This window comes from Macaca mulatta, chromosome 1 (genome assembly GCF_049350105.2).
Source record: "Macaca mulatta isolate MMU2019108-1 chromosome 1, T2T-MMU8v2.0, whole genome shotgun sequence".
NCBI lineage: Eukaryota > Metazoa > Chordata > Mammalia > Primates > Cercopithecidae > Macaca > Macaca mulatta.
This window is the reverse complement of record NC_133406.1, coordinates 141353820-141367398: the sequence shown is the minus strand read 5'-3', so window position 1 is coordinate 141367398 and position 13579 is coordinate 141353820. Positions and strand designations below refer to the sequence as shown.

The 13579-nt window shown below is 34.3% G+C and overlaps 1 protein-coding gene across 2 annotated transcripts in view; it reads right to left on the bottom strand.

Annotated features, from left to right (window-relative positions):
* Positions 1-224: 224 nt before the first annotated feature.
* The window catches only part of PLPPR5 (phospholipid phosphatase related 5), a 118533-nt gene continuing 105178 nt past the window's right edge, over positions 225-13579 (bottom strand). For both annotated transcript variants that reach the window (XM_001105460.5, XM_015145642.3), the window contains exon 6: positions 225-3078. In XM_001105460.5, the coding sequence (XP_001105460.3) occupies positions 3046-3078 (33 nt within the window). In that variant the 3' untranslated portion in view covers positions 225-3045. The remainder of the gene's footprint in view (positions 3079-13579) is intronic.

Below are 13579 nucleotides of genomic sequence, written 5' to 3'. Positions count from 1 at the left end.
TAGGAAGTTGTGATTTGGAAATAAGGACGTTAGTAAGATCCCAGGATGGTCCACGAGATGCAGAGGGTAATTGAGCTGTCCAAGGAACTGGTCTAATCTGATCCATTGTGATCCATTTCCAAACATTCTTCAGTCACTCTGAGAATTCTTTCATGCACATTAACAAGCATTCCTTATTCCTCTACCCACTATCAAGACCAATATATCACAAAGTCAAAAATCAGTTTTCAATTGAATTTTTAAATTTTTATTTGAAAAATACAATACACAGCAGAGAATTATTTCCTCCCCTACTGTTCTTTCACAAAGGAAACTGTATGGTAAATGTAACTGAGATATTTGGCTAGGATAGATCCTGAGAAAAGAGAGGCCCAGTTAGAAGTGGAAAATACAAAGTCTGTCAAAGAAGATTCACCTCTCTTTTAACATAAAAGAGCCTTTTAAGTTATCATAGGAATCAGATAAAACATGTGCAGAATTTCTGCCATGCAAACAGAGACTACTGAAATTTTCAAGTTGACCAAATTACACTGACCTGGGCCCCAAGTAAGTAGAATAAAAAGGAGATGTCTTTATCAGAAAGATATGTGTTTGCCTGCTTTTACTAGCCTACATATGTACATATTTACATATTAATGTTTTCTGAAATATGATTTTCATTATTCTCAGTAATAGCATCATGAATAAGGGCTATTTTCTGGCTTTTGCCTTATTCACATGTATCTTGCCTTTTTCATCTGAATTTTCTTCATGACAGCATCACTCACTGTACAATCTTGAGCCCATGATGTGTAAATAGTAGAGGTGACTTTACTCTGGTTCTGGGTTAAATCTGAGTTTTTGAAGAATTTATAACACTTGCATTCAGATCAGGTTTAGCAAGGTGCAAAGAAGCAACCTTGACACGGGAATATATAGGCAAGGCTTCCAACAGGAAAAATATTCCTGGTTGGCTCCTTGCAAGTCTGATGTACAATCAATAGAACTGATAAAACTCTGGAAGCCTTACTAGTAATCTAGCTTTCTAAGACATTATGATCATCCCCTTCACTTTCATTCTCAATAAGTGAATTCCCTATTACTGTTATTGCCTAAAAAGTCTTTAAAGAGGGTCAGGACATTCAAAGTTTCTCCATGTTCTAAATTTCCAACAGGACTGAATTGCTCTAGAGGTCTGAAATTAGTAGAAATTTGGATTTTCTTTTCTTTTTGGCTCTACTAGAAGTGTTTTAGCTTCCACCGTGATAGAAATGGGCAAATAAAATCTATTTGGGGAGTAATGGTCAATCTTTGGTTATATTTATTTGCTGATCTCTGTTGAAATTACAGAGACAATTAAAAGTTTGCTTTCTTTAGTACTGTAAAGTTTAGAAAGATTCATTTCAGTCAATTACTGCCAAAGTTACTTTGCCATATAAGCTAAAGTTACTTAGGGTAGTTTTAATTACTGCAAAGTTATTGTTGAGGAGTTTGCCTTCCTTATATTAATGGTGATTTTAATCTGTAATTCCACATGCTAAATGTAAGGTATGTCCCTTGGGCCCTCTCCTGAGTGGAGGCTGGGGCCTGAGGGTGAGGGTGGAAGGAGAGATGTTGAGTTTAGGCTTCTCTTTTACAAAGAGCCTCACATCTAGACTCTTGATATTCGTTATTTTAAAACTGGATTACAATTATTATATAGTTGTATATTTGCAAACTGTTCATTCTTAAAACAAACATTTAAAATACAGCAGAGCTTTCATAATTGTATTCTGGCATTTCTTTATTTTTTGAACCATAGGTAGTTGCCCAGGATTCTACTGAGCTCTGAAAGGCCTCAATGTCCAAAATGAGATGACAGCTGTGCTGTATTAGAAAGGAATATGAGTTCAGGGTCAGAAAACCTGAATTTAGGCATCAACTATGTCTCTTACTAGTTTGTGATTTGGCATGTTATTTACCCTGTCGTGGCTTCATTTTTCTTATCTGTAAAAATAAAGCCATACTCTTCATGTTTATACCAGGTTATTATGAGGATTACATAAAATAGTTGGTGTAAATATACTTTGTAAACTATAAAGTACTACACAAATGCAAAGTAAAATACATTAACCATATTTCTAGCATTTATATAATTTAAATTATGTGTCAGGGTATAGTTCTTTCCCGTTTAAATTATGTAGAATCTTTAGTAGTAAAAAAGCCTAAGAATGGAGCCTTTGACCACTCTTGAGACACTGCTACTCATGGGAAATTACTCAATAATAAGGGACCAGTGCTGAATTTCCTGATTTAAGCTATCCTAAATACTGCCTGCATTCAAAAACAAGTCTTGAATTAAGCCACAATTGTCAGGAGAGGAAGTCCAAATAAATAATTTTTAATTATGATACATTACTTATTACAGTAAAAATTGGCATTTTCCCCTTCAAAAGCAGAAGCACCAGTCTTAGAATGTATAGTATGAATGGTATTTTAAGTGAAATATAACACAATATAATGTGGAAACATTATTTTACTATAGAACATACTTTCTAAAAGGAATTTCACACACTGAAATGTTAGAATGGAAATAATGTCATGCTGAATAATAAAATAAAAACCCCCATGACTTTCAAAGTCCACTTCAAATTAAACATGGCATACTGCTGACTAGATATATGAAAATTAAAAAAAAAAAAACTAGCCCAAAATAGAAGGTTTTCTATACAAATACGATTTATGTAGAGGTTTCTCTTAACATAATTGCAGTGATTCTGTGAGAAACTAAAGTGAATGTTTTATTGAAGGATTTTGTTCATTTGGTCATCACACTTTTGTTGAACACCTACTTTGTGCTAGGCTTTGTTGTAAGTGCTGGGGACACAGAAAAAAGAAAGACAATCCTGCCCTCGAGGAGCTCACAGTCTAGTGGGGGAAACAGATAGGTGGACATTGATTTTAAAATTATAAAAAATATTAAACAACGTTATAAACTTCCTTTGCAATCAAACAAACTTTGGGTGTTATGAGTGGATGGTAAAAAGGGATGATGTCCAATGCAGTGAAAAACCATCTGCTTCAATATCATGTGACTTCTGCGAAGGCAGTGATGTGGTTCTGCAAAAAGAAAAAGGAATGACAAAGTGAGAGGCTTGGGAACATTAGCTTTGTAAAACATGTAGTACCTTTACAAATAATCATTAGCTTATATGCTGAATGTTGAAGTTGCCAAAACATCCAGCATTATTAAACTAAGTTTTATGTATTAGTACATAATTTTCGCTGCTAATTACATATTTTATTCAATAATCTTAATTATCCAAATAGATTAAAATGTTATATCTGCTTTATTCAAAATTAACTCTGAAATTTGAAAAGATAAAAATGGCAATGCCAGACACGTTAATATTCTGTTCAGTGTTAATGGAATTTTAATGCTGCATGTTGGAGTTTCAGATTAATTGCTCCCTGAGAGACAGATGGTGTAGAATAAGGTGGTGAAATGCTGACTAAAATGGCATTTGCTAGTTGACAATAATCTACTTAAACACTTCATTTTTGATGCATGAATCCTGACTCCAGACTGTGGTCTCTGTTGTTTACCTCTACCACAGAATTCTTTACAGAGCCTTTTTTTTTTTTTTGGAAAGGAACAGAATTATGTACAAAGAAACTCTGTGGAATGGCTAGTATTTAAATAGATTCAGGCATGAAACAGGCCATGTCATGCCTGCTGAAGTATTGCAATGAAAAACTACTATTACATAATTAATCATGCTACATATGGGCTTATGTCAAGATCTAACGTGACTGACAGCCCCAACAACTAACATCAACATTACAAAAGGGTTCTACCATCATACTACCCATTTTAAATGTGTTTTGTGTAGTTTTTGTATGGCTTTTGCATTGGCTTTTTTATAATAAATGATATCATAAACAGAATTTCATATGATGAATGTACGCCATAAAATTTTCTCAACATACATGTAGCTTTTTTCAAGTTTAAGTATTTTAATTCATCAAAACATATTTAAAATGTGTGTAAAAAAATTAAAATTCATTTTCATTGAATTTAGGCATATTAAACCACACAAAAGGAATCTCACTGATTACAATTTAGGGCATTATCTTCTAGGCTTGACCCACTTAATACTAGAGAAAAACAAAATTAGTAAGAATCAGGAGTGAGCAGAGCATGCTGAGTTTTTCACTAACTCCTGGTAACACTTTAGAAACTTTATTTCCCATTTAAAAATGCATGATGAAAATGCCTGAACATTCAGTAGCTCATCTCTAAGTTTTCTTTTGCTTTCCTTACAAAAGCTCAGGCATGACTTTAGGGTAAAGATGACTTGTCAGAGTTATATAATGCACTATAATTGAATTAAAACAATAAGAACTGTGGAAATCATACATCACAGTTTTATTTCCAGTGGCCCCACGGGTACTTGAAACCAGTGACTGAGAAAATGCAATTTGATATAGAGTGTTTCAGCACAAAATCCTCATGAACATCACACTTCTTACTAGGATCTAGACCAGCATAATTTCTGGAAAGATGTTAAGATAGAAATTAAAGATTAATCAGTCAGTGACAACTGGTGGGTAGAAAAAGGGTCAATAAGGGGCAGTAGAGAGAAAATAAATGAGGTAAGAAAGAACATGGGTGGTGTCCCAAAGGCCACTGGCATTGGCCTCAGTGTTCCCATTGACCCAGATAATGAAGGGAGGGTTCGCAAGGCTCATTAAGTTTGCTGAAGATGATCTTAAGGGGACAACCACCAATCTGGAAGGCAGAATTAAATACACATTAAAGGACTTTAATAAACAGAGAAATAATCAGAAGCAAACCACTGATGATCAGTGCACAGCTTGACAGAAATAGAGGAAAAACCAAGTGCACAGTGCAAGCTGGAGAGTGTGACAAAGAAAACTGTAATAACTGTAGGGTGACCATATAATTTATCATCTAAATATGGACATGTGGAAGGGGGGAAAGGGTGCTAATACTACACAAGGACAACAGGCTTAAATGAGGATTGTCCCAAATAGTAATATAAAGTCACCCTATACTGTGGTTTAATGTGTCCACTAAAATGCACATGTTGGAAACTTAATCTCTAAGGTAACCGTGTTGATAGGTGGGGCCTAATGGGAGGTGATTAGACCTCTAGGGTTCTGCCCTCATGAATGAATTAATGCCTTTATCATAGGTCAGGGTTTGTTATAAAAAAGCAAGTTTAGTCCCCTTCTCTCTTGTTCCCTCTTTTTGTGCTTCCACTATGTTATGATGCGGCAAGAAGGTGTGAGCACCTTGACCTAGGACCTCCCAGCCTCCGGAATCCTGAGCTGACACATTTCAGCTCCTCATAAATTACCCAGTTTGTGGTATTCTGTTATAGCAGCACAAAACAGACTAAGAAACCTTAATAATGAGGCATGGAATGTATAACTGTAGGTGAGCTATTGAGATCTAGAAAATACTGGAATTCAGTCTTAGCATTTAAAATCACATGCTTCAGTGATCATGATATCTCCCTTTAACTGCCCATAAATTTTAAGCCATATTAGTCTTTTCCTATGCCAAAATATTACCAAGTTAAACTACAAGAACAACAGTTAATTTCTAGACTGACTTCATTTTTAGATCCCAGGATTTTAGGGAAAATTCTTGCCCCCTCCCCCAAATTAGCAGCTTTTCCATTTCACATCACTTAAGTTTTCACTTCTGAGATGACTTCATTTTTTCCTATTTCACTGGGATTAGAAGTATCCTGCTTGGGGCTCATTATTTTAAGGTAGTTGTGGTTAGCAGACAAACAGATGAAAATAAAACACTGAAGTGACTGTGCCTAGGAAGAGAAAATTAAGGAGAAATTTAATCATAGTACATGACAGGAGTGTGCAGACATATCAGAGAGCTTCTGTTCATTCACTTTACTGTTTAAGAGCAAATTAACCTATGTCATAAATGAAAGAGATGGATTATTTATCTCAGTAGTTTTGTTTTTTTTTTAAGTTTAATTCTTTTCTGGCACAGGGGTGATTTTCCCTGAAGGAATCTAAAGAAGGGCCAAGATAATTACTTGAGGTCCTTTTGTAAGAATCTATTATATGATGCTACATTATACAACTTACATTACCAAGGTGTATGTACATGCATAATTTGAAATATACAGATGGCCTAATTCCTGTGCAGGAAGTTATTGTCTATTCACTTCCCAGCAGCATTTTTCCCAGTAACATGGAAAACCAGAATTGTGTTTAATATTTTCAGATTGTTGTCTTGAGAAATGGACTGCCTACGAGGCAAAGTAGTCGACCAAGTGTTTTTCTTTTTCAACATGGCTAAATTCTTAATATGCAACACTAAATCTTATTAGATGATAGTGCAAAAAAGCGGTAGGCAAACCAAAAAACTCATGCTTAAAAGTTCTATTCAGAATCACGAGATGAAAGTGGTCATAAAATGTACTGTCACAATTCCTGGTACCTTCTGCAATTACATTAACAGAGGCTTACCATGGAGATGACAAAGCTTGACTCCAAATAGCTGAAGATTAGAATATGCTACATGAAGCATCCATTAGAAAGTGTTCACTCAGGTGCACAGCAAACCAGTGAGCAAAATAGAGTCTGATCCTTGAGTGCAGGGGTCACAAGGGAAAGTAAACACTTTGTTTCTGGAAAGTTGTACTGGATACTTAAATTTAATAAACTTGAAAGTCTCTATAGCATGTCCATTTTTAAAAGCTCTAAGTTCTGCATGAAAATCTCTGTTTTACTATTTATTCTATACCTCCACATAGAAAATACAGTCTGTAATTTTAAAAAATGTTACTTAAGACAAAACTGTCATGATTAATCATGTGAAACTTTGGTGATGACTTGCCATCTGGCAAGATCCGTCACTCAACAATCAACAAATCAGGGGAAAATGTGGGAAAATGCAAAAAGAGCACTCCAGGGAAGTGTTTGGAATTACAGCTATAGGAATACAAGCAAAATGCCATTGTTAATGGCTTCTTAGTTAAGGAATGCTAAATTCATATTAATGATGGAAAAATAACATGTATTTGAAAGATTAATAATAATAACAGCAGCAGCAACCAAAAGCTCTAGTTCCTATATTGCTTTTGGTTGTAAGGAAAACCTGCACAGAAGGACACATTTTTCTGCATTTGTCTTAGCTTTGCAACCCAATTCCAACACCAGTGCGCTCCAGCGCACATACGTTTATTGCCTTAATTGAAGGTGTTCACAGTGGCTTATTCCCATTATCCAGCTGAAGAGCCTGGCAAGACAGTCTTTAAAAGACCTTTCCTGTGAATGTGCTTCTTCACCATTCTCAATAGGTTGATTTCGGCACACCTACAAAAGGTGTTTTACATATTACTTAAATGTTTATTTAAACATTGACTTAATTTATTCAAAGTACTAGTTTATTTAAAGTTCTATGTTGTTACATTGTTAGGCCAAATGCCGAGATTAAATATTATTCCAGTTTCATTCTTTCAAGATGATTGATGATAAAAAGCTTTTGTGTTTGAATAGGAGAGGCTATCAACGATCAGCATAGGTTTTTAACCTAAACATAAAATGGGATCTGTGCATCTGTCTTTCATGCAATGATTTATGTCTCTGACTCTGTTGCTGAGGAAGCTGTGTGGTACAGTGGTCTTTGCAGTCAAGTCGTCTGAATGTCAAGCGTTTAAATGTGGTCTCCATCACAACTGAAATTTTAGCAAGCAATTTAACCTTTCACAGACCCAGCTTTCTCATCTGTGAAATAGAGGTAAGAATACATACTTTTTGAATGGATTTGTATTAAGATTAAATGGGATTATATACACAAGGGTCCCTGTCCCTCCTCAAACATATTCATCATTTATTTATAGTTACTAATAAAAGTCACAAGCTAAAAAGGAAAGTTAAAAAAAGAAAAAGTAAAATAAATAATTTTTAATTGGTTAGAATTTTACAAATAAAGCTCACTATCTGAATATAAAATACACTATTCTACCGATCTGCAATGCTCATATCCAAACAAACTTTAAAACCCCAAAAATGTTTCTTTTAAGATTGGTGCAAACTAATTTGGTGGCAAAACCTGATCTGTTGTGAGGCAATTTACACACTGTTTTGCTGCAGAAATTCTCATCTGTGATTACAATTGTTGCTCCAGACACTGCTTGTATAACCGAATATGCATATTCCTAAAATATAAAATATTTTGAATTCTGTAAAAGCATCTGACACTAAGGATTCTGGAGAAGGAATCATGGTCCAATAAATTAATCAACAATTCTGACATAGCCTACATTGCATCAGGAAAAGATAGGTGGATGTCATGATCTCGAATATTGTCCCTGTTTATTTTGCGATTTGCTTCTTTAACTCATTCATTTGCTTCCTTCATTGTGTCCTTTAAAGAAGGGAAAGTGAGCAGAAGAGAGGAAAAAAGCAGAGTATATGGAGTATGTGTTGGAAGGTTCTACTTTGTCACATTGTTTTCCTTCTGCTAGCTTGTGAAGTTGGTATTTTAGTAAAGAGAAACAATGTTAAAACCATTTAAGACGACATTGGTTAAATTCAGATTTGAAGCTGTGAAACTGATTCTAAAATTTATGTTCAGCAATTTCTTGTTGTTTTAAGAAGCTGGAGACATAAAAGCTATCATGGGACAGAACCAAAGTTTTCTTGGGAAAGGTGACTTTTTGGGGGGATTTTTAACCTTTCTATATAGTGGTTCTGTTTCAGTTCAGAGTTTTATATTGGTTCAGAGTTTTGTTTCCATTAAGAAGTTTCCTTTTTTTTTTTTTTTTTTTTTTTTTTTTTTTTACTATTCAGAGAAAAGAGCTAACACAGCTACCTTCTGAAAGAATCTCTAGGCAGCTTTCTCTGATAATTAAATCAGAGGCAGGCCCAGTTTTACGAGAGCATTAGCTACAGATCTTATGAAGTATTTCCAAGTCCTGAGAAGCCAAAGAAGCTTAAGGCTTTTCACACCAAATCTTTAGAGGCACTGATTCTCTACTGTGGCTTCATGCTGGAATCATCAGGATCTTTAAGAAAATACTGATGCAACCCCAGAGACCAGGATTTAATTGGTATGAGGCATGGCCTGGTTACTGGAATTTTTAAAGGCTCTCTGGATGATTGTAATATACAGCCAATATTGAGAACCACTGTGTGAGAGGTTCTGCAGGCCCAGCTGTATCCAGATCAAGTGCTGGCTCTAAATCCAGATCACCTGATATGCCTGATGTAGTACAACTCCTGGGGCCCAAGCCCAGGCCTTCTGGATCAGAATGTCTTGGTGTGAAACCCAGATATCTTCTCTTTTTTGCAAATGCCACAAGCAATGGATTGTCTTTTATGCCAGTCTGAGTACCACGGCCTAAAGTTAAAGAAAAGTGATTAATGAAGTAAGCATTATCTGGGATGTAAAATCAATTCCTTCTTTAAGATGCTATCCTTTCAGTGGCAAAAGAGTATTGCTTAAAAAAATCAGTGAACTTGAATAATTCCAAAAAGTACATCTTTGAATTCAAGCCTTTTGACATTAACTGCACATTATATGTCATGCTTAAAGCTGCACAATGCATAAAGGTGTTAAGAAGACCTTCAGCAAATACCTGTTTCAATCTTTTTTTTTTGAGATGGCATCTTGCTCTGTCACCCAGGCTGTAGTGCGGTGGCAATATCTCAGATCACTGCAAACTCTGCCTCCTGGGTTCAAGCGATTCTCCTGCCTCAGCTTCCCAAGTAGCTGGGATTACAGGTGCACACCACCACACCCAGCTAATTGTTTGTTTCACTTTAACTCAATGTTTCCCAAATGTATTGACATGAAATTTCATGGAAGTCTATTAATACTAATGTGTTCATGGTATTTGTCTTCTAAGTTTGTTAACTTCCTCAACTATAATAACCTTCCTCTCTACCACACTTCTATCCCATATCCATAGCTATATTCTCAATCAGTAATCATGTTTGAAATGTAAAATCCCAACTTACCTCCTGTCTTACCTCCCTCACACAACAAGGTTTCTTTGGCCATGAGGAAACTTCCTGACTACTAATTCATCCATCTGATCCAGTCTATCATGCTCCTTATGAATTCTGCTTCTTTTTCACTCCTTCTGGACCCCATGGTTGATCATATGATCAATCTTTAACAGCATCCTCAAGTTTCTTGCCCTCGTGCCCTTATCTTGCCTGCTAAACAAAACCGTTGCATGAACTGGATTATCTACCTGGAACGTTCTTCTCTTTCACCCTCACTTGGCTCATGGTCCTGCAGCTCTCCCCTAAGATGATGTTTCAAGCATTGCTGCATTGCTTCAAGCGTTGCTAAAGGTCTCCCTTTAAGTGTTCCTCCGGTATAGTCATCATCATCTTCTGTATATGATTACAAAATTCTCTCTGTCCCCACGAGACATACCATAGTGCTCCGTATTTGATATTTGTTACATTTCATATATTACAAATCTGATTATAATGATAAGGTAACTCAACAGTAAATTGTATCCATGCCTTGTTTCATATACTAATACTTTAACCTATAAAATTGGCTTCTTCTTAGTTATTTCATTTTCCTTTAACTTTTTAAAATGCTTTAGATTTACTAAATAAGCATCCTAACAGTACTTGACAGAGGAGAACTGGAGGATGTGGATAATGGGCCAAGTGCATGATAAATTCTTGTAGAACCAGGAGTTGATTAAAACTCCTCATTTAAAAAACTTGCTTATTTTCACAAAAAGGCACCAGTTGATAAAAATCTGAATGAGCTACAACTAGATTCATTTCAGAACCATTCAAAATCATAAGGGCCATTGGAAATGACACAGATAACTTGAAAAATGTTTTATAAAGGTAAATATATGCTTACCATACAACCTGGCATTCTCACTGCTAGGTATTTATCTAAAAGAAATAAAATATATGTATTCACAAAAAACTGTATGTGAATGTTTATATCAGCTTTACTCATAATTGCCAAAAATGGAAATAACCCAACCTTCAATTGGTAAATGGATAAACAAACTGTGGTGCATCCACACAACAGGAGACTACTCAGCAATTAAATGGGAAAAACACAGACTACGGATGCATGTAACAAATAAGTCAGACTCAAAAACTCAAAATGCATGAGTCCACTTATATAATATCCTGAGAATGGCAAAACACGAGGAACCAAAACAAATCAGTGGTTTCTCAAAGTTGGAGATTGAAGGAGGGATGACTACAAAGGGGAAGGCAGAAACATTTGGGAGTCACAGAAATGTTATCTAACTTGATTATGGTGATAATTTCATGAAAGTAGGCATTCATCAAAACTCATAAAACTATATGCCAAGAAAGGATGTTACAGGATGCAAATTATGCTTTAATAAATCCCAATTAAAAAAATTAGGACCACCAGCCATAACATGAAGTCTAAAGGCCAAGACATGTCTAAAATTTGGTTTGTCAGTTATTGAATTATTCTTTTAACATCTGGTTGTTTCCGTACAAAAGAAAAATACAAAATAAGTTTATTGAAAAATATTCGAAAATATAAATTGAAACGAGAACTTTATTATTTTTGGCCTATAAGATTGTAAAGATTATGAAGAACAATATTCTCCACTGTTGTGAGAACATATGGATATGAATTCAACCAAAAGCCTTAAAAGTGTTCATACTCTGTTTCAGCATTTCTACGTCTATGAATTTATCTTAAATTATTAATTGAGCTTAGAAAAATATATATTTAAGGAACATTTACCTTAGTATTACTTATAATTGTGGGAAATTGGAAGTGGAAGCAATTATCTATGTCTAACAAATGTAATGGTTTATATATGGATTATAACTTTTAAAAACACAATGTTATTATGCAGCACAGTGATTATGATTTGGAGCTCTGAAGTGACAAATATGGAACATATTTCTGTGAAAATGGAAAGTAAGGATTCCTATTCTTGTTTCAGAACACAGACCAGTTGTGTGACCTTGGGTGTATTACGTAACCTATGTCGCTTTCTCCGTAAAATGGAAATAAGACACACTCAAATGACTTCACATATTTTATATGTGAAGTTCTCTGCATAATTCCAAGCACATATTAAGCTATAATTGAAGATTAGCTTTTAATATTCCTGATATGACTGTTATATTTACTGATCTGAAATTATATGTCTATGATGCATTGTTATGTGAATAAAAGCAATAAAATATACAGGGAAATTCTGTATTCAACACAAACCCACACACACGTTCATTGGGTCTTGAAGGTTATTTTAAGAAAATGTTTCCTCTGATTATTGTGATAACCCTATAGATACTTCCTATTCATTTTTTGTTTGGCTTATTCAGATTTTCAGATCATAAATACCTACAAATTATTTACTAATTGCTTCTTTAATCAAAACTATGAAAAATAAACTTCTTGTTTCATAAAACTGTGAATTGAGTCATTGCTTATTTACCTAGTTTTAGTCAAATACAATTTTATATTTTTTCAACAAAATGTTTTCACAGAACTGTGATTCTCTGATTGATTTTGAAGGCCCTCCATAGTGTCTCCAGGATGGTCCCCAATAAGGAAAAAGACCTGAAAAAAGAGGGAGATGAACGACTGGGATCAGGTTCCCATCCATGTGTAACTAATTATGTGTGCATTGGAAATGATTTTTAAATCTGTCATTGATTATTCTCTCCTTAATTAGTGACTGAATGAATCATATAATTTAAAGATACAGTCATCAATTCTATATTTATTCACATAAATCAGATGAGAAAGTTTCTAGTCTATATTCCAAAGTAATTTAATAAAAGATGCTTTTATAAAAGGCCTGTTAGATAACTGAGGGGAAAAGCTGTCTTTTATTCTTCATGTAGTACGTAATAATTCATAAATAGTATGGAAAAATAGATACTGAGTACACTGGAGTATAAATAGGAAAATGACATATGGCAAAATAATAACAGAATATGCTAGTATTTTTAACCTAAAATGTTGATGCCTGTTGGAAATTTTTAAGCTTCTACTTTCAATTTCCTTTTTTTAAACAAAATTAAATTTTACAAATGAGAACACATTATAGCATGTAAATATTGATTTACTTCAAATATTTTTCATAAATGCTCAAAGCTTAAAGAAAAATGCCTACATATGAATATATTTAGTTCCACTAACTATTCCAATATCTAATCACTAATAAGATTGTTTTGACAAGGTCCTATATAACATTTATATTACAGTTCAGCAGCTCTGTAAAACAAAGATTTGCATTATAGAAAATCAACTGAATCTTAAATAGATTGCCAGAGTTACTCACGCACAGCATTCTGAAACCTCAAAGGAATTTATCACAGGAAACGCAGTAATGTATAATCATATTTGTCTTGGCAAGAAACCACAGGATTGTTTTGCTATTGCTATGACACTAATATATGCAACATTTTATACTACAATATTTCCTGCATATGTGCAACGTATGAAATAGACAATTCGTATAAACTTTTAAATCCATGAAGTCTTCGTATGGGAGTATCCTAGTGTGAAATTTAAAAAAAAAAAATCTCATTAAAGAAATTATTGTTGCAGGAGGGAACTAACTTG